The 20,523-nt window shown below is 37.3% G+C and overlaps 1 protein-coding gene across 1 annotated transcript; it reads right to left on the reverse strand.

Moving 5' to 3' along the window:
* Positions 1-2,962: 2,962 nt before the first annotated feature.
* On the reverse strand, positions 2,963-20,201 carry LOC123519636 (guanidinobutyrase-like). Its single transcript, XM_045281090.1, has 7 exons — positions 19,920-20,201; positions 19,490-19,676; positions 19,261-19,381; positions 18,876-19,076; positions 17,267-17,411; positions 16,851-16,945; positions 2,963-3,189 (listed from the first exon to the last, which is right to left on the reverse strand). Exons 1-7 carry the CDS (start codon positions 20,167-20,169, stop codon positions 3,088-3,090), a joined length of 1,101 nt encoding a protein of 366 aa, XP_045137025.1. The 5' UTR covers positions 20,170-20,201; the 3' UTR covers positions 2,963-3,087.
* Between the last annotated feature and the right edge of the window lie 322 nt (positions 20,202-20,523).

Below are 20,523 nucleotides of genomic sequence, written 5' to 3' on the forward strand. Positions count from 1 at the left end.
AGTTAGAGAGTGACATTGAAGTCTTAGCCAGATGGTAGAAAATTCTGAAGATTCAAGATTGTGGGCACGAGAGCAAGTGGTGTCGTTACGCACGTATGCGCAACATCCAGCTTTGGATTGAAAATGAGGATAGAGCAAGTAGGAGGGAACAGAAAAGGGCTGCTGTCAGTAGTCACAGACAACTGTGTTTCAGTTAGGAAGAGAAGATGAGGTTTAGTAGAGGAGAGGTGGTGTTCCACAGATTGAAAATTAGAACGAAGGCCACGAATGTTGCAGAAATTGATAGTGAAAGTATTAGATGAAGTGTCAAGACACCCAAGGTCGACAGCAGAGGGCAGTCCGACCTGGGGACATTTATGGTCCCCTCCCAGAGGGGACTCCGAGGCAGGGCGTGGTGAAGCCATTATTAAATTTTGATTTGAAGAGAGTGTAAAAGTGTAAGGTGTTGTAGTGTAGTGTAGGAAGTAGTAGAAGTTGTCTTTAGAGGGCAGGCTGCAGCTGCTCAATTGTATAAATGAGACCACAAAGGGAACCGGGAAGAGAGGACACGGGAATCACTCAGTCTGCAGCACTGCCTACATCCCCTAAGTATATATATATATATATATATATATATATATATATATATATATATATATATATATATATATATATATATATATATATATATATATATATATATATATATATATATATATATATATATATATATATATATATATATATATATATATATATATATATATATATATATATATATATATATATATATATATATATATATATATATATATATATATATATATATATATATATATATATATATATATATATATATATATATATATATATATATATATATATATATATATATATATATATATATATATATATATATATATATATATATATATATATATATATATATATATATATATATATATATATATATATATATATATATATATATATATATATATATATATATATATATATATATATATATATATATATATATATATATATATATATATATATATATATATATATATATATATATATATATATATATATATATATATATATATATATATATATATATATATATATATATATATATATATATATATATATATATATATATATGTGTCTTGACAGACTAGGATAGCTGTACCACCGTGGTGGCCCTGGTCAGGGAAAGGAGTGCTAAAAAAGGCACGATAGCCAGGAGGACTAGAATAAGTACTATCACCTAGCATAGTCTCTTGTAAAGCTACACGAAGCTTCTCAGCACTCAATAGTGTGCGTGGCTACTACCACTACAATACAGTATACTACTGAAACTATACGAAAAAGATGGTGGGGCACACAGCCCCCCACCAAGCCCCACTGGTGACTACAGCCACCAACAGCAAAAACAGGACGAAACAATAACACGTCCCTTCGCGTCGCCACACCCGAGTGGACGAACGCACGAGAAGTGTAGCCAAACTTGACACGCTTCTCTAAGAACAACAAGCCCGTTGTTCTACAGCCACGGTCTACCCAGTAACAAGCCAGCTACTCAAGGGAGAGCACAACTCCAAGACCGATGACTAGTGAGCCCAGCAACACGAATCTCCCTACACTATGCCAGACCGACGAGAGTGCGTGTCTATCCCCGCTGAAGGCTACCTTGAGACTATAAACAGTATACTATTGATACTACACAACAGATGGTGGGGGCACACAGCCACCCACCAAACCACACTGATGACCACGGCCACCAACAAAACAAACAGGACGAGACAAAGCGTGTCTCTCCGCGTCGCGTCTAAGAACAACAAGCCCGTTGTTCTACAGCCACGGTCTATCCAGTAACAAGCCAGCTACTCAAGGGAGGGCACAACTCCCAGACCGATGACTAATGAGCAACAAGAGAAACCCAGCAACACGAATCTCCCTACACTGTGCCAGACCGACGAGAGTGCGTGTCTATCTCCGCTGAAGGCTACCTTTAGACTGATGCGAGGCTCGCAGGCACACAAAATGGTGGAAACAAAGAGAGGGTGGTTGGCCGCACAGCGGAAGTGACAGCCCACGCTAGAGGCCATAGGCTACGCATATAATAAAATAATAGCCTAAAAGGAAACAAGTGCAGTGATACAATATATATATATATATATATATATATATATATATATATATATATATATATATATATATATATATATATATATATATTTTTCATACATAACACATTGTTTATATATATATATATATATATATATATATATATATATATATATATATATATATATATATATATATATATAACAATGTGTTATGTATGAGGGGAAACCTGGCCAAGGGCAACATAAAGCATTCATTATTATGAATAGATTATAAGAAACCACGTTTATATTATGCTACAATCCTCAAATACAATATAATTGTTATTTTCCTAAAACGTGGTCGATGATCCTTTCCAGTGAAAAGTCTTAAGTGTATCATATTCCTTCAGTGTTGGTGGTTTAAACAAGATGGCAACCTCAGAGAATATAAACAAAATGTTAGTGTTCCCCAAGCTATGTCATACCAGTGAGCCAGTAAGATTGTTCTAGTGTTCTGATAGCTGTGGATCGGGAAGAGTTTGGGCTACGGACATTTTAGAAGGCTATAGGATATTAAGCATCCCTGTAAACATAAATTAAAGCCCCTTACCAGACTTTAAGAGTAAACATCTAAGCAGTACTATCCCAACTGAAATAAATACTGAGATGGGGCAGGTTGTCGTCATAACAATATGGTTCAAATTACTCATTGAAAAAGTTGTTTTAATAATAAGAATAGGAAGAGCCACTTTGAGTCTAATCATATTTACATATTTGTAAGGTTGCGGAAGCTATTGTACATTGCATTACATTCAGCAACTATAAAACTGTAGCTACTGTAAGTTTTAAACTTAAAGAAGAACGCCACCTTTAATTTAATATTTTATTAAATAGCTACAGTGGCTATATTATAATAAAATACAGTACTGAATGGAATGCTGAAAGGATAAAACATCAATACAAAACCTAATATGATAACACAGGGAACAGATGATCAGTCACAACATCGAGTTCCAGGGAGCACGCACAGCATCTCAAAGAGAAGGTGGGCGCCGGTTCCTGCTGTCATCCCTGCCACATCGTAAGGTGGAGACACCTGTAAGCATTAATATGTAAACTTAGAACTTCATTTGTAATATTCTTACTGTGTTTCGGTTCCTTTAAGCAACTTTAGAGAACTTTGTTTGTGTCCCCTTTGTTATAACTCCTACACCACTTATTAAATACTTCTATCAGGTACTCCTATTAACATATACCTGTAAGGAATGCAATTTTAACAACTTCAGTGTCGCTTCGTGGAGTATATCCCTTATCATCTGTATCTTTTTAGTCATTTTTCTTTGCAAAGATTCTAATAGACATGTATATCTCTTATAAAATGGGAACCAGAACTGTACCGCCTAATCTAGATGTGGTCTGACCAGCGTAAAATAAAACCTTAAAATCACTTCCGGACCTCTGCTTTTAACACTGCTAAACTTTCCTATTGCCCTATTTACCCTTTGTGCATTGTTTTTCCTAGATCGAAATCGAATGCAAAAATAACTCTTTCTTTTTCATATCCTAAATTTACCTGGGCTTCGCTGTTTATTGTATTCCTATTGTAGTAGGATTTCCTATAACTACGGTAAGTACTTCACATTTGTTAATATACAGTAATATACCTCATGACGCTGGATATAGGCATAATCCAGCCTCATGAGGTATGGGTGATGTTGAAAAAATAAAACTCCCTCCCATATAGATATGGAGGAGGTAGTAGACACCTACCGAAACAATAACTTACTCCCAGTGAGATCTAATAGCACTAGTTCAGGAGGTGCTGTGAACCTTTCATTAAAGCTAGTTGTGATCTCGTTGAATGTTTCCCTTTGTGTCTCACAACTCAAGGGGATAGTCACAGCCTACCCTCTAAAGACAGCTCTCCTTCTTCACACAAAACTACATGCACTTACCACACACACTACATCCTTCACTCCAAATCAAAATTTAAAAGTAAAATGGGACCCGAAATAAACAACGCCTCGGAGTCCCCCTCTGGGGAGGGGACCAAAAATGTCCCCAGGTCGGACACCTCTACTGTTGATGACCACAAATGCCTTGACACCTCCCTCAACTTTTTCTACATTAACTTCTGCAACATTCGCGGGCTTAGATTTAATTTTCAATCTGTGGAACACCACCTCTCCTCTACTAAACCTCATCTTCTTTTCCTCACCGAAACACAGCTGTCTGAGGCAACTGACAGTAGCCCTTCTCTGTTCCTCCTACTTTCTCTATTCTCATTTTCATTCCAAAGCTGGATGTTGCGTCTATGTACGCAACGACTTAACTTGCTCTCGTGCCCACGCTCTTGAGTCTTCCGAATTTTCCACCATCTGGCTACGACTTAACAGTCACTCTCAAACTAAATTCATCTGTGCTGTTTATCTCTCCCTAACTCTTCTGACTATAGTAATTTCTTCGACTACTTAACTTCTAAAGTGGAGCACATTCTGTCCCTCTACCCTTTCGCTGAGATTTCCATTCTTGGAGATTTCAATGTTCACCACCAGCTTTGGCTTTCCTCTCCTTCACTGACCACCCTGGTGAACTAGCCTTCAACTTTGCTATCCTCCATGACCTAGAGCAACTGGTGCAACACCCTACTCGTATTCCTGACCGTCTTGGAGACACGCCCAACATTCTTGATCTCTTCCTCACCTCTAACCCTTCTGCTTATGCTGTCACCCTTTCATCTCCGTTGGGCTCCTCCGATCACAATCTCATTTCTGTATCTTGTCCTATTTTTCCAATCCCTCCGCAGGATCCCCAAAGCGAAGGTGCCTCTGGCGTTTTGCCTCTGCCAGTTGGGGGACCTGAGGAGGTATTATGCTGATTTTCCTGGAATGATTATTGCTTCCGTGTCAGAGACCCATCTCTTTGTGCTGAACGCATAACAGAGGTGTTAGTATCTGGCATGGAGGCGTACATTCCTCATTCTTTTCTCAACCTAAACCTTCTAAACCTTGGTTTAACTCAGCCTGTTCTCGTGCTATACATGATAGAGAGGTTGCCCACAAAAGGTACTTGAGCCTTCCATCTCCTGAATCTCATGCACTTTATATCTCTGCCCGGAATCATGCCAAGTCTGTTCTTCAACTTGCCAAACACTCTTTCATAAATAGGAAATGTCAAAATCTTTCAAACTCAAACTCTCCTCGTGACTTCTGGCATCTAGCCAAAAACATCTCAAATAACTTCACTTCTTCATCTTTCCTCCTTTATTTCATCCTGATGGCACCACTGCCATCTCTTCTGTCTCTAAAGCTGAACTCTTTTCTCAAACCTTTGCTCACAACTCCACCTTGGACGATTCTGGGCTTGTCCTCCCTCTCCTCCTCCCTCTGACTATTTCATGTCTACAATCAAAATTCTTCGTAATGATGTTTTCCATGCCCTTGCTGGCCTAAACCCTCGGAAGGCTTATGGACCTGATGGGGTCCCTCCTATTGTTCTCAAAAACTGTGCTTCTGTGCTTGCACCTTGCCTGGCCAAACTCTTCCAACTTTGTCTATCGACTTCTACCTTTCCTTCCTGCTGGAAGTTCGCCTACATTCAGCCTGTTCCTAAAAGGGTGACCGTTCTAACCCCTCAAACTACCGTCCTATAGCTTTAATCTCTTGCTTGTCTAAAGTTTTTGAATCTATCCTGAATAGGAAGATTCTCAAACATCTGTCACTTCACAATCTTCTGTCTGATCGCCAGTATGGCTTCCGTCAAGGTCGCTCTACTGGTGATCTTCTGGCTTTCCTTACTGAGTCTTGGTCATCCTCTTTTAGAGATTTCGGTGAAACTTTTGCTGTTGCGTTAGACATATCAAAAGCTTTTGATAGAGTCTGGCATAAAGCTTTGATTTCAAAACTGCCCTCCTACGGCTTCTATCCTTCTCTCTGCAACTTTATCTCAAGTTTCCTTTCCGACCGCTCTATTGCTGCTGTGGTAGACGGCTACTGTTCTTCTCCTAAACCTATTAATAGTGGTGTTCCTCAGGGTTCTGTCCTGTCACCCACTCTCTTTCTATTATTCATTAATGACCTTCTTAACCAAACTTCTTGCCCTATCCACTCCTACGCTGATGATACCACCCTACATCTTTCCACGTTCTTTCAGAGACGTCCAACCCTTCAGGAAATCAACAGATCACGCGGGACGCCACGGAACGCCTGACTTCCGATCTTTCTAAGATTTCCGATTGGGGCAGAGAAAATCTAGTAGTTTTCAATGCCTCAAAACTCAATTCCTCCATCTATCAACTCGACACAACCTTCCAGACAACTATCCCTCTTCTTCAATGACACTCAACTGTCTCCTCTTCCACAATGAATATCCTCGGTCTGTCCTTTGCTCATAATCTTAACTGGAAACTTCACATCTCATCTCTTGCTAAAACAGCTTCTATGAAGTTAGGTGTTCTGAGGCGTCTCCGACAGTTTTTCTCGCCCTCCAACTGCTTACTCTGTATAAGGGCCTTATCCGTCCCTGTATGGAGTACTCTTCGCATGTTTGGGGGTTCCAGTCACACAGCTTTGCTTGATAGGGTGGAATCGAAAGCTCTTCGTCTCATCAACTCCCTCTTCTGACTAACTGTCTTCAGTCTCTTTCTCACCGCCGAAATGTTGCATCCCTTTCTATATTTTATCGCTATTTTCATGGTAACTGTTCTACTGATCTTGCTAACTGCATGCCTCCCCTCCTCCTGCGGCCACGCTGCACAAGGCTTTCTTCTTCCTCTCATCCCTATTCTGTCCAACTCTCTAATGTAAGAGTTAACCAGTACGCTCAATCATTCATCCCTTTCACTGGTAAACTATGGAACTTCCTCCATGCATCTGTATTTCCGAATTCCTACAACTTGTCTTCTTTTAAGAGGGAGGTATCGAGGCATTTGCTCCTCTAATTCTGGCTGACGGTTTTGGCACTTCTTGAACTCTCTGGAGAGCCAGCGCTCAAGTGGTCTTTTTTCTAACTTTCTTTTTTTTGCCCTTGGCTGGCCCTCTTCTCTACGTAAAAAAAAAAAAAAAAGGAAAAAAGAGAGAGCGTAGGTGCGACGCTCCTAAAACTAGGGATATGCGGTATAAACAAAAATATCAGTATCGGTAATATCGGTTGTGTAGCATACCGATACGGTTCATTTCGGTACTGAATCATGGTACCGGCATACCGATGTTTCATGGGTATCGGTTTATACTTTTTCGTTGAAAAAATTTCTTTTATCTAACATTTACGGACACTATGTAAATACAATCACACAAGATATTTTTTATGTGATTTTTATAGGTGCGTCAGTGATCTTCCAAAGTGGTAGCTAACCAAGGCAACCCCAAATTCCGCTAGAAGTCAATAACACCATACAAGGTAAATCTGCAGATGGCAAATCTAGCGCGGTTGAACTTAAACCAGTTTGTAGTGACGTTCCTGATAAATTTAATTAACACTTTATGAAAGCAGAAGGCCAAACAACAAAAACAATAGGAAATGAATTTTCAGATTATTTATATCACTCCAGTTTTGTTCTGTTTTATCTCTTGCTATGAACTTAGAAATTGATAAGTATATTATAACACTTAAAATTTCTTATTCTGGCTATGACGAAATTTCAAAAGTTGTTCTGAAATGGGCAACTAATATCATAGTTTAACACAAATAGTGAATCTAACATTAAAAACTGACATATTTCATGACGCTTAAAAAAGAAAAAAGAAAGCTAGAGTTGTACCGTTATTTAAATCAGGCAACAGATCTGACATTAAAAATTAGAGACCCATCCCAATCCTTCCAGCCTTTAGTAAGATTTTTGAAAAAGTCTTGTTACATTTCTCGAAAATAATATTTTACTTAAAGATTATCAACATGGATTTAGGCCACGTCGTTCCATCGAAACCGTTATTTTACAGTTCACATCTAATGTATATCTATCTAGAAAAAAAAAAAACCAAGAGAAAAACAATGTCATAGGAATATTCTTGGACCTAGCCAAAGCATCCGATACCTTTGTAACCGCCATAGGATAGGTAGGACCCATTGTACATAGGTATATAGGAATCTGATGCAATCTCGCGTAATGTGGTGTAACATGTAGAACTGCTGACCTCGTCTTTTCCTTTCAACAGGGGTTGCAGTGTTTCTCTATTTCATATAACTAACTAGGGGTTCGTTGCATTCATGATTGTCTCAGATAACTAATCCAAATTAATGTAGTCTCTATGGGTAGGATGCTTTTAGTATAGGTATCACTACCAGTGAGAAATAAATGTAATGCACGACACGCTACACCTCATGGAAAATTCCCCGTCACATGACCGACGCCCTGCGTCAGCACATTGGAGGCTGGGCGGCGGTGGGCGCGGGCAGCCGCGCAGAAAGAAAATCGCCGGCGACTGGGAAGTGCAGGTGTGTGTCAAGTGTGTGTGCCTGTGAACTGTGCTGCGGGAACTTAGTGACTCTGTGTACTCAGTGACATTACAAACACTTTCCCGAGTTTAAAACACGTTTGCCGTATGTTCTTGTACGTGGCGTGTGGACAGCACTTGTAAATTTGTACATAATATACTAACTTTTATTAACTGAGTTTTCCTTATACACCTGGGTTGTTTAGAAACACTAAAACTACCAGTGAAACCGCTCGGCTGGACAATAAACAAAAACAATAAACTTAATAACTTTATGTGGGCCTACAGACTCTACAGTTGGCCTGCTAATCAAACAAAGTTAAGCTTCATACAACCAAAACGCTTAACACCTTCATTCACAAAATATTGTTGAGTAAGCTCTGTCACTATGGTGTTAGAGATATGCCCCTAAAACTGTTTGAAAGTTATTTAACCAATAAATAGGTCAGCCTGTAGACTGCAATTTCACACATTCTTCTTTTAGGCCAATTAATAAGGATGTTCCACAAGGATCAATATTAGGGTCAACTCCTTCTTTCATTTACATAAACGATATTGTTAATGTTAGTTCTAAATTTAAATACACCATATATGCTGATGACACTAATCTATTGATTAATAGATCAAACATCAACGATCTACATAACAGCTTGATAGCAGAATTAGAAAAGGAATCATCTCTGGATTCAAATTAGTAATTTGAGCCTAAACACTACAAAAACTTATAATGATTTTTTTTTCTTTTCCAAATTGTTCTGCACAACACAACGTTCCTCCTGTCACCGTTGCAGGAGACACAGTGCATAGAGTAAAATTCACTAAATTTTCGGGTGTTTCTATAGATGAAAATATTAACTGGCATAAACAGATATCTTTTGTCGTCAACAAGTTAGCAAGAATCTGTGGAATTTTACACAGAGTTCGCAATAACCTTACTCCTTAGTCTCTCATTAATATCTATTTTTATCCTATTTTATCACCACCTGACATATCATGTTCCAATCTGGGCAAGTACTTTACTTGGCAGTCCTCCACCAAAAATCTAACCATACCTCTTTTTTTTTTTTTTTTTTTGTTCAGATGTATGTTTTATATGAATGAGTTTGAGCCAACAAGAAACATAACAAAACACTAAACTTTCTTATGTTCACAAATATTTAGAAATATTTTTTTTAATGTTAAGTATATTTAAGCATCTTACACAATATTATGGAGCTCAGCCTTTTAGACTTGTACAGATACCATATAATATTCGAGGTAATGGTGTTAACCTTATGTGTCCATAATTTAGATCAACTGTTTTTGAAGTAAGTGCATTATGTACCGGTCCCAAAATATGTTATGCATTGCCTTTTAATATTAAGACACTTCTTCATAATGTTAGGTTACCATTGTAAGAAATTTGTAAGAACCTATTTAATGTAATTGCCAAAATATGTAACATATATTCTCTGATGTTACAGTGTATAGTATGTGGTATGAGCTTTATCTTATTTTTACTATTATTAATGTCTTTATTATTATTATTATTATTATTATTATTATTATTATTATTATTGTTATCTATTTTTTATCATCATTATCACTATTATTAACATTATTATTATTATTATTATTATTATTATTATTATTATTATTATTATTATTATTAATATCATTATCATTTTCATTATATTTTTTTCTTAGATATTGTAGTGGTAACAAGGACAATAATGATTATTATCATTTTACTGTTATTATTTTTATAGTTATCATTTCTCCTTACTGTTCTTATTTTTATCGCTACTGTTAATATCAGTATCATCGTGTTGTTATAGTTATGTGACTTATTAATAAACATTTTCTGTTAAACACTTTAGGCAAATTTATATTGCCAATTTGTGATACTGTAAACATCATATTGAAATATAATTATGACTGGCGGAAAGTTTCGGATTGGCAGTCTATGCCATTTTCAGTATTTGTTTGTTTATTTTCAAATGTATTTTTACTTTAAAGGACAATAAACCTTTACTTTCCTACTTACTTACACACACACACACACACACACACACACACACACACACACACACACACACACACACACACACACACACACACACACACACACACACACAGAGAGAGAGAGAGAGAGAGAGAGAGAGAGAGAGAGAGAGAGAGAGAGAGAGAGAGAGAGAGAGAGAGAGAAATGATCACTTTTAGAGATCTGTCAAAATGTTCCCACTTGGTTTCCCAGCAATCCATATGTTTCAACAAAGCTTTTTATTTTTATTTTTTATTAATGAGTACTCCAAGAGTTATTAATTTGGAGAAAAAGTAATAGTAAACGAACAGTACACTTTATTTTTAGTTTGTAATATAACAAAGAAAGAGCAAAAAGTCCTTTGAAAAAAAAGGGATCATTGAGTTAACACTGAAAATAAATTAATGAGTGGAGGACAACAAAGTTCATGTTGAACTATGTTAAAAATAAATTAAAGCTAAATAATGGCTCCAAATCCAAAGTTATTTGAGAGAGTTCAGATTTCACCTAACTATATACTATGTTCAAGTGAACTCATAAACACCAGAGCTCCATACCAAGGCGCAGTACGTATCTTACACGAAACGGTCACTTGACGAAAACATCCACCATAGCGAAGGGAAAGGGTATATCAACGGGGATTAATGATGTTTTTGCGCTCTGGCCCCACTCAGCCTCAGGAGGTAGTACGCCTAACCCCCCTTGCGGAAGTTAGAAATTTATTGTCGAATCAATTCCATTCATCATTATATAGTAGGAACCCCTGAATCTCACAGGACTGTGACCTCTCTTTTCCTTTCTCCCTTCATTTTTTTTATGAATAAAGTCTACATCGTCTATAATAGGTTCTACATCTGGCAGACAGGCTTATAATGAGCCTTTAAAGTTTCCTTTTTTTTTTTTTTAGAATATGGCTACTACATTGCCTTGCCTTGCATTATCAATACTTCACCTGAGTCTAGTGATATCCTATAAATAGGAGCTGAAAGTTCACTAACGACCTCTTTGTACTCCTTAAATACTCCTTGATATTTTTCATCTGGTCTTGAGGACTTGATTTTTTTTTAGTCTTTCTCTTTTCCATATCGTTAGTTGCTGATTATATTCTCACTCTCTTCTGCTTTACATATCAGTTCATTATCTCATGCATAATTTCCTAAGTCAAAAATACTTGTTCATGTTTACTAATATCCATTAGGTGTTTTTAATGGACCTATTAATTTTCTTCTCTATTTTTTATCTTTTCTTCCTCAAAAAAAAAAACCCTTAGGATCAGTCTGCCTGCCTGGTTACCTTAAACTAAGAAATGTTTTTAGCTTTCCTTCCTTACAACTATAATTCGTTTTATTATGGCCTTAAAACAGCTGCCTTTAATATCCCGTGTATATTATTCTTTAGTCTTATGTAATTTTCAACTTATCAGTCATTTACTTACTGTAATTCTCCTGTGATCTTATTGTTCTATATTGGATGTTAGCTATATGGCCATCATGTAATCTATAAATAAAATATTTATACGACACATCAACATTTACCTCAACTGATCACCCCACTTTGGCTCTTTTAATCTCTCCCGACCTCACCTCACCAATCTCGGCATGACTTGACTCAACGCAGTTCATCTAGCACTCTCTGACCATTCTGCTTGTCATTTCTCACCTCCTTCTGCCCTTCACATTCACACCTCACTTAACCTGCCTCGAAGGAACGAGCAAAGGGAGAGGGGGGAGGGATTGGAGTTGCTTTTTACGTTAACGAAAACTGATGCAAACAAGCGACCGCGAATTTTTTTTTTTTTTTTTTTTTTTTTTTTGTAACAGTATGTTGAATATCAAGTGGTGTCATGTTGACCGTTCTGTTTACCACGAGACTTTGTGTCTTCCTTACTAGTGTTTATGTACCTCCCACAGCAAATGAAGCAATAGTTCATTATCAAATATCTAAATGTAATGATAAATATGAAAGAGAGAATCCAGAAAGTGTAAAATTTATTCTAGGCGATTTTATTTACATATGTTAAGATGAACTGTTCCCAAATTATAAACAATGTTAAATGTACGACGAGAGTGAAAGTACTTTAGATAAAATGTACTTTAATGTGCGATGGATATCATGTAATTACGAAGCCACTTGATTGTAACGTGTTCACAACTTGTATTGTATTCCCATGTATAGGCAGTTGTTAAAGGTGAAAAATGAACAACAATTATGGTAATGGACTGAAGCAAGGAATAGGAGAAACAGTTACAAGGTTGTTTTGATTCTACGGATTGCTCGGTGCTGCGTAACGAACCTGTTGATCTTGATGGTAATGTCAGTGCATTTTCACATCCTATATTGATATCTGTGTTGATATGATTGTACCAATTATGGAGGTTACGGCTTACCCATACAATAAACAGTGGATAACCGGAAAAAAAGTGATTATTGAAAAGAAACTAATGAACTTACATATCATGGTAATCAGCTAGAAATGTTACAACAATAAATCGATGGAAAAGTGACGGAAGGAAAAAAAAAAGACATGTAGATCTAATAAATTCAAAGATGCTTGGAATGGGTTGAGAGTTTTATGTAGTTATATGCCTAAAGAATATTTGTGGAACTTGATGGTGGTGTGACATATGTGAACAACCTAAATCAGTTTCTATGGAAGATTTGATATGTTTATTGAAATTATTAGACTTAGGAATAGTGAACATATAGTCAATACTCATGAAGGTGTGATCAAATCAATGAGACGCATCAAGGTTGGAAAAGCATGTGGTCCAGAACATATTAGTGCAAAAATTGTAAAGCTTTATGGGGATGGAATATCACACTATCGTGAATATAAACTTGTCAGTAAACCCACAGTTATAGACTTGAAGTATTTAATATGGACGTTTCGAAGGCCACTGCCTTCATCTTCAGCAGTACAAAGCAGAATGAAAAATACAAGCGAACTGAACCAAGAGAAGGGGGGAGAGACAGAGGATGACAGTAACGTGACACAGTGTGATTGGCCAACCCCATTTGTGAGCTCCACCCTACTCAGGTCCTGATAGGGTTTGAGTAGGGTGGAGCTCACAGGTGGGGTTGGCCAATGACACTGTGCCAAGTTACTCTCATCCTCTGTCTCTCCCCCTTCTCTTGGTTCAGTTCGCTTGTATTTTTCATTCTGCTTTGTACTGCTGAAGATGAAGGCAGTGGCCTTCGAAACGTCCAAAATAAATACTTCAAGTCTATAACTGTGGGTTTACTGATAAATTGTTAAGCTTTATTTGGAGCAGTTTGTATATCCTGTGTGAGTGGTTTCCCAGGACTCACTGGACTCCGGCATTGTTCCTATTATATGAAAATTATCTTAAATTATTCCCGCTCCTAAAACAAGTTTCCCAAAAGAAATTAACGACCTGAAATTGGTTACTTTAACATCCATCCTAATGATATGATTGGAAAATGTTATCAAGAAATATTATTTTGTGTTTAGATGTAGACCATATTAGGGATCCCTTACATGTGCATATTGCCAACATAGCAGTGTCCAAGATGTTGTGCTAACTTTGATACACAATATAAGTGAATATTTAGAAAAGCCTAATTCGTATGATAGACTATTATTTATTGACTTCAGTTGTGTGTTTCGGATCACTGAAACACATGTACTTCTGACAAAAAAAAAAAAAAAAAAAAAAAAAAAATATATATATATATATATATATATATATATATATATATATATATATATATATTCTAGAAACTAATGTAAACTCTCAATCATTTATACCTTTCAATAGCAAACTCTGAAACTCCTTGCCTGCTTCTATATTGCAATCTTCCTATGACTTGATTTCTTTAAAGAAGGAGGTTTCAAGACAATTGTCCCAGACTTTTGGCTAATTCTATGACTCTTTTAGGGAACTGGCAATCAAGTGGGCCTTTTCTCTTATTTTTGTTGCCCTTGGCCAGCTTCTCCTCTTGCATTAAAAAAATATATATATATAATTTCATGGATATACAGTTACTTCTCTGAGAGACTTCTGTATAATAAACTGAAAGGCATTAAATCTAAGGTTTTATTCACTAATACTGGTCCGTCCCAGTATTTTGTACGCTTTTCTTTGTTATTTGCATTGTACACAAACAGCTGTTGCAGTAATTATGATGATTGTTCTTTTCTGAAATATGCAGATGATGCTGAAATTTTGAAGAAAGTCTGTAATGATGATTCTGGCACTTGCTTGTCTCAAGTAAAAGAATTTATTGGTTGGTGTGACAGTCATTACTGAAGTTCAAATTTAAAGAAGACTAAAGATATGCTTATTGACTTTCCAACTATCAATAAATATATTCCCAGCCAAATTGAAATAGGAAATGAAATTATTGATAGTGTAGGTGATTGAATCTGAGAGCAATCTAAGGAACTCTATGAATAATCATCAAGTTTATAAGAAATGTAGACAAGTCCTCCACCTCCTACTTGTATTAAAAAAAAAAAAAAAATGAAAAAAAGTTCGAGTTGATAGTTACATACAATGTTTTTTTTTTTTTATACAATCAGCATTATGTTTCCTAATTACTATGTGGTGCGGTCATTTGACAAAAAAAAAAGTCACAAGAATAAAAATAAAAAAGACTTAAATCAACGAACGTACTTGGTGCTCAGTGTATGTCACTGGATGATGGATAATATGTGCCGAAGAGTTTAACTTCTTTAGTACAATGGAGCGTTTTAAGAATGATTTTCGTTAGTATTTGATGATTTCATACAGCTTCAGAAACTTATGTGGGGACTAAAATAGTGAAGACCGTGGCCATTAATCTTTTGGCCTTCATAGACCCTTCCTCACGTAAATAAAATCGTCTAATGGTACACATATCTCAAGGTAAAAATGCGTCATAGTACTGAAGGGGTTAATACAGTACAACATTTTTTTCCATCCTTAAAGTCGTTATGAATTGTAATATGTGATACAGTATATGGAAGCTTGTATTTAGGCATGCTTTTATTGTTTTAAACTGATTGATTTTACTTACTGTACGTACAGTATAAAGCTCCCATCACAAAGAATTTCTTATACGCATTTTGATAATTAAGTTTATATATATATATATATATATATATATATATATATATATATATATATATATATATATACAATGTGTGTGTGTGTGTGTGTGTGTGTGTGTGTGTGTGTGTGTGTACACCAGTTTGTATGAAATTATACGTTTTGAGGCGTCTCTGCCAGCTTATCTCATTCCCTAACTGCTAAATCTTTACATTGCTCTTATCAGCTCATGTACTCTTTGCAGGTGTGGAGGAATTCCACTTACACAGTTTAGATAGGGTGGAATCTTTTTTTTTTTTTTTCTTATCAATTCCTCTCAGGTTGACTGAGGCATAGTGGATAAGGTGATGAGCGTGGGATCGGGCAGACGTCCACGAGAAGGTTCGAATCCCACCAAGTGCGGCCTTGAAACTTTGCCATTTGTCGATTGGTTTAAAGTTACCGACATGTCACCATGATACTCAGGTTCTAGGTGGTTATACCAAAGATGCGCTTGGGTGGTGAAGTAGGCCCTTATATGGGTACCACTATAAATGAAATTGCCTGCGACACTAATGGGTGGAAGCTTCACAGCGCTTCCAATACTTTTTACGTTACCCAGAGGCGCTATAAGCCAGGACATAAAAAAAAAAAAAACTTTTCTCCCTGCCGCAATGTTGCAGGTCTTACTACCTTCTATCGCTATAGTATTTTCATGCCATCTGCTCTTCTGATTTTGCAGTTCATTTTTCTCCCTCTCCCGCGACCTCCTTGCATAACACTTTCATCTTGTCACCATTATTCTGCCCACCTCTCTATTGTAAGAGTTAACCAGTACTCTCAATCATTCATGCCTTTGTCTGATAAGCTCTTGAACTCCCTACCCGCTCCTGTATTCCCATCTTCCTATGACTCGATATCATTTAAGAGTGAGATTTCTCATGGCTAACTCTCTCGGACCTGAACAGGGACTCGCATCCATAGTGGACCTTTTTTTTTTTATACTTTTTCCGTACCCCTTGTATATATAAATATATATATATATATATATATATATATATATATATATATATATATATATATATATATATATATATATATATATATATATATCTCTTTTTATCTTATATACTGCTTTTATTTCAGGCAGAAATCTTGAAATTTCGTACACTTACCAGTAATAACTGTAGCCTTTTGCGGATTTTTTTTTCTTTTACTTATGCCTTAAAATTTTTTTTCATTAGAAAAACATTAAAAATGATGGATAACTCACCTCCACCAAGTCACAGCCAACAAGATTCAAGCCGCGGCATCCACGAACAATCTCAAGTGCCTGGATGCTAGTGAGGCCTCCTACTTCCGGCGTTCCTAGTGGGAGACGTTGTAAAAATTTGTGGATTATTCTATTACGTCTCTTTCATGAGGATCAAAAATGCACAAAGAAAATATTTAGATCATGTATACTGTAGAGTGTAGACTTTCTTCCTGTTTGCAGTCTCTCTCTCTCTCTCTCTCTCTCTCTCTCTCTCTCTCTCTCTCTCTCTCTCTCTCTCTCTCTCTCTCTCTCTCTCTCTCTCTCTCTCTCTCTCTCTCTCTCTCTCTCTCTCTCTCTCTCTCTCTCTCTCTCTCTCTCTCTCTCTCTCTCTCTCTCTCTCTCTCTCTCTCTCTCTCTCTCTCTCTCTCTCTCACCAGTGCCGGGACAGTAGCAAGGATCGATAGCATCAATATCGAAGGAGAGGTAGACGGGTCCCTCTCCCATCTGTTCTCGCACCTCGGCCATCAGGGGCTCTAAAGATTTGTACCAACACTCCTGCGCTCCCACCACCCGGAATCCCTACAATGATACCATTCATTAGCTTGCTATGATCTGTACTTCGTGACTTGCGTATCAATCCCATAATTCAGCCATGCCTGAAATAATTTTGAGCGTTTTTTTTTTTTTTACGAGAACGATATCAAAGTATTTGCTATAGGAAGAAACAGGGACGGAACTGGTTTTCAAATAGAGTGGTTGATGAGTGGAACGGTCTCAGCGGTCATGTAGTCAGAGCTGAGTCAAAAGGGAGCTTTAAGAGATGATTAGGTAAGTTCATGGATGAGGATGATAGATGGAATTAGGTAGCTTTAATCACACAGGGGCCTGGCGGCCTCTTGCAGCTTCCCTCTTTTCTTATGTTCCTATGTTCTATTCAAACGGATTCCTGGCAAGTATATTTGAAAAAGAAACTTTCACGCGTTCAGTCAAAGGTGAGTTCCGATTTCTTAGGTTTATTTGGGAGGACGATATATTGAAGCGAGTTTACCAGCCAGATGCTTCTTGCCTTCTTAATAGTTTAAGTTTCCATAAATATTTTCAAATATGTAAAAAGTGTAAATAGTGTTTTCAAAAGTATGAAATTTGCAGATGCGATAGAATGTGACAGCGCCAGTTTGCTATAACAGTTAGCTATGAGAGGCTGTTACATACCAGGTTATATGTACTGAACAGGAGTGGAGTAATAGTAATTTCAATTCTGTTGAAATATAGATTATTACAATCAAGTAATTTTTATTGAATTCAGAACTTCAACTCATTGTAATTGTAACTAATTACATAATAAAAAATAACTATTATCTGACTGAAATTGTGGAAAAATCATGCCAGTAAATTTTGTTTGTTCTTGAACCTTTTGGGAAGGCCATAGAAGTTGTAGAAGAGAAAATAATTATAACTGCTATTGGACCAGTCATTCAGGGACTTAAACATTCACTTGAATATATAATTCAAAACACTCAATCATAGTACTGTGAAAAGCTGGCTAAAGTATTATTGTTAATTCTACCACACGCGCTTTGGAGGCTGTCGGGTCCCCAAGTGCACCGGTTCGAATCCTGACGACGGTCCATGTAGGAAAGGGTTCCCTATTCGCGAAAACGGATACTTAACGGGTGGGGTTTCACATAGGAGGTACCCTAGATACCTCCTCTAACCCGCAATTCACGTGGAAAGCCTAAATTGCTTAAAAAATAATAAATGGATCTTCATATGGAAATAAAAGAAGTGGTGGCGGCTTATTTAGACCTTAGGTTTAAACTGGACAGGCTTTCTTTTCATCACAGGAGCAGAAGGGTGAAATGTCTTTCTCTGTTAAGTAAATTATTGAAGAACTGAAGGACAAGGGCTTAGCAACGAGTTATGAGGGAACTCAGGGAATGTCTGTTCAAGACTTTTTTTATTTCAAAATATTGTGTCAACATAATCAAGAAGACATGGATTATGTGATAACCATTTTTAAGCAAAACATTGATCCATACTCACCAAATTCCTGCCAATGTTACAGTCGTCTGAGGAGTATCCAGTGCCTCTCAGGCCAATCTGAATAACACGGGAACAGTCAAGCAGGCCCTCATCGTAAGCTCTTTTGAAGGGCGTCCCATGTCCTATCGGGCTACCCAACACCTCATCCTGTAGGTCTGGATGAGCGTCCACATGGATAAGTCCTACCGGTCCATATTTGTCCTGATGGCACGAGAGAGAGAGAGAGAGAGAGAGAGAGAGAGAGAGAGAGAGTAACAATATATTGTCTTGCTTACACAAACATTCAAGTTTTCAATATGTTTATCTTATCAAAGGAATAAAATTCAGATCTAATCCAGCATCCTTTTTCCCAGAAAGTGTTCAGGAAGAGGCTGCCCTCCCACACCTTCATCGCCTGCAAGATTGGGTATGAGATGGTGTGGTCGCCGCCCATGGTAAGAGGGATGCATTTGTTACTGATGATGTTTTGGTACTGCTCCCGGATATTACGGCACGCTTCTGGCAGACTGGCGGGAAGACAGGGATAGAGGAAGGTGACTAACAGTGCTACTACTACTACTACTACTACTACTCATACTATAATTACATGTATACAAAGAGGTTTTACTACTCACTTGTACAGATTGATGAAGACGTCTCCAATATCGGCCACATTATGTGTAAGGAACGGGTTTACACCTGTACCTTGGTTCACGGGCCTCTGCGGGGACTCGCAACGTAGATAGCGAGGACCAAATCTGGTCCCTGTCCTGTTGCTGCATCCTATGTCCAATGGTACACCCACAAAGCAAGCGTCCAAACCTGAGAATTAGACGTATTATGCTGCAGCAAGTTTCGTATATTTTGAGTATTCTTGTTCGTGTTCTGATGCTGTTTCCTATTTTCATAAACATATGCCAAGACCGATTCTAGAAATATGCCATCTTCCGAGCACTGGCAACCTTAAAACAAAAAGAATTTGGTTATCGTCCCATTTAAAATATTTGCTGAATAGAATTCAAATACGTACTTGTTAAGAAGACTGCTTCCGTGCCATTACAGTACCTTTGGTATCTTGTTGAATAGGAAGGCGCATAAACGATGGAATGCCTCCGGGACGTGGCATCTGGTTGGCTACGATTGGCTGGTTTAATTTTCTTTCGCTTTTCGACGAAGAGGTGTGAAGTTGGCGAACGTCCTGCGTGCTGGTGGTCAGCAAAGGACTACTTTGTTGGCGCGCCAAACGGTAGCCAGACCAGGCAGACTGGAATCCACGCATGTGGCACCACACACTCACTCTTCTGACACCAAACATCCTGTTGAAAGATAAATGAGAACTACCTAACATATGATATGATATTGAAAATTAAGTATTTTTTACGATATTTTTTAAAGACCACAACGGTAATGAAAAAAAAAGAAAGTCACAGATTTTAACCAATATGCATTATTTTCCTAGCCCAGAAAAGTTTCAATAAAACTCCATTTTTGTTCTGAGAGAGTCTGATTGGTGAGCATGAACACTAAGGAGCCCAGTGTGTCTGCAAGGTGGCAGGTAAATAAAGCAGGTTGATCATGCTGCATGACATGTTCATAATCATTATTGTTTCGCCCAAAGTATGCAATGGAAGAGTTTCATTTGCAGCGAGGACACAAATGATGAATTCTA

Source organism: Portunus trituberculatus, chromosome 7 (genome assembly GCF_017591435.1).
Source record: "Portunus trituberculatus isolate SZX2019 chromosome 7, ASM1759143v1, whole genome shotgun sequence".
In the NCBI taxonomy this organism is placed as follows: Eukaryota; Metazoa; Arthropoda; class Malacostraca; order Decapoda; family Portunidae; genus Portunus; species Portunus trituberculatus.

Coding starts and splice junctions, on each gene's coding strand:
- LOC123519636 (XM_045281090.1), bottom strand. CDS start 20,169: ATGTTTGGTGTCAGAAGAGTGAGTGTGTGGTGCCACATGCGTGGATTC. Junction 17,412..18,875: donor GTAACATTGGCAGGAATTTG/GTGAGTATGGAT, acceptor GTATCATTGTAG/GGATTCCGGGTGGTGGGAGC. Junction 3,190..16,850: donor TTGGCTGTGACTTGGTGGAG/GTGAGTTATCCA, acceptor TAATGCTTACAG/GTGTCTCCACCTTACGATGT.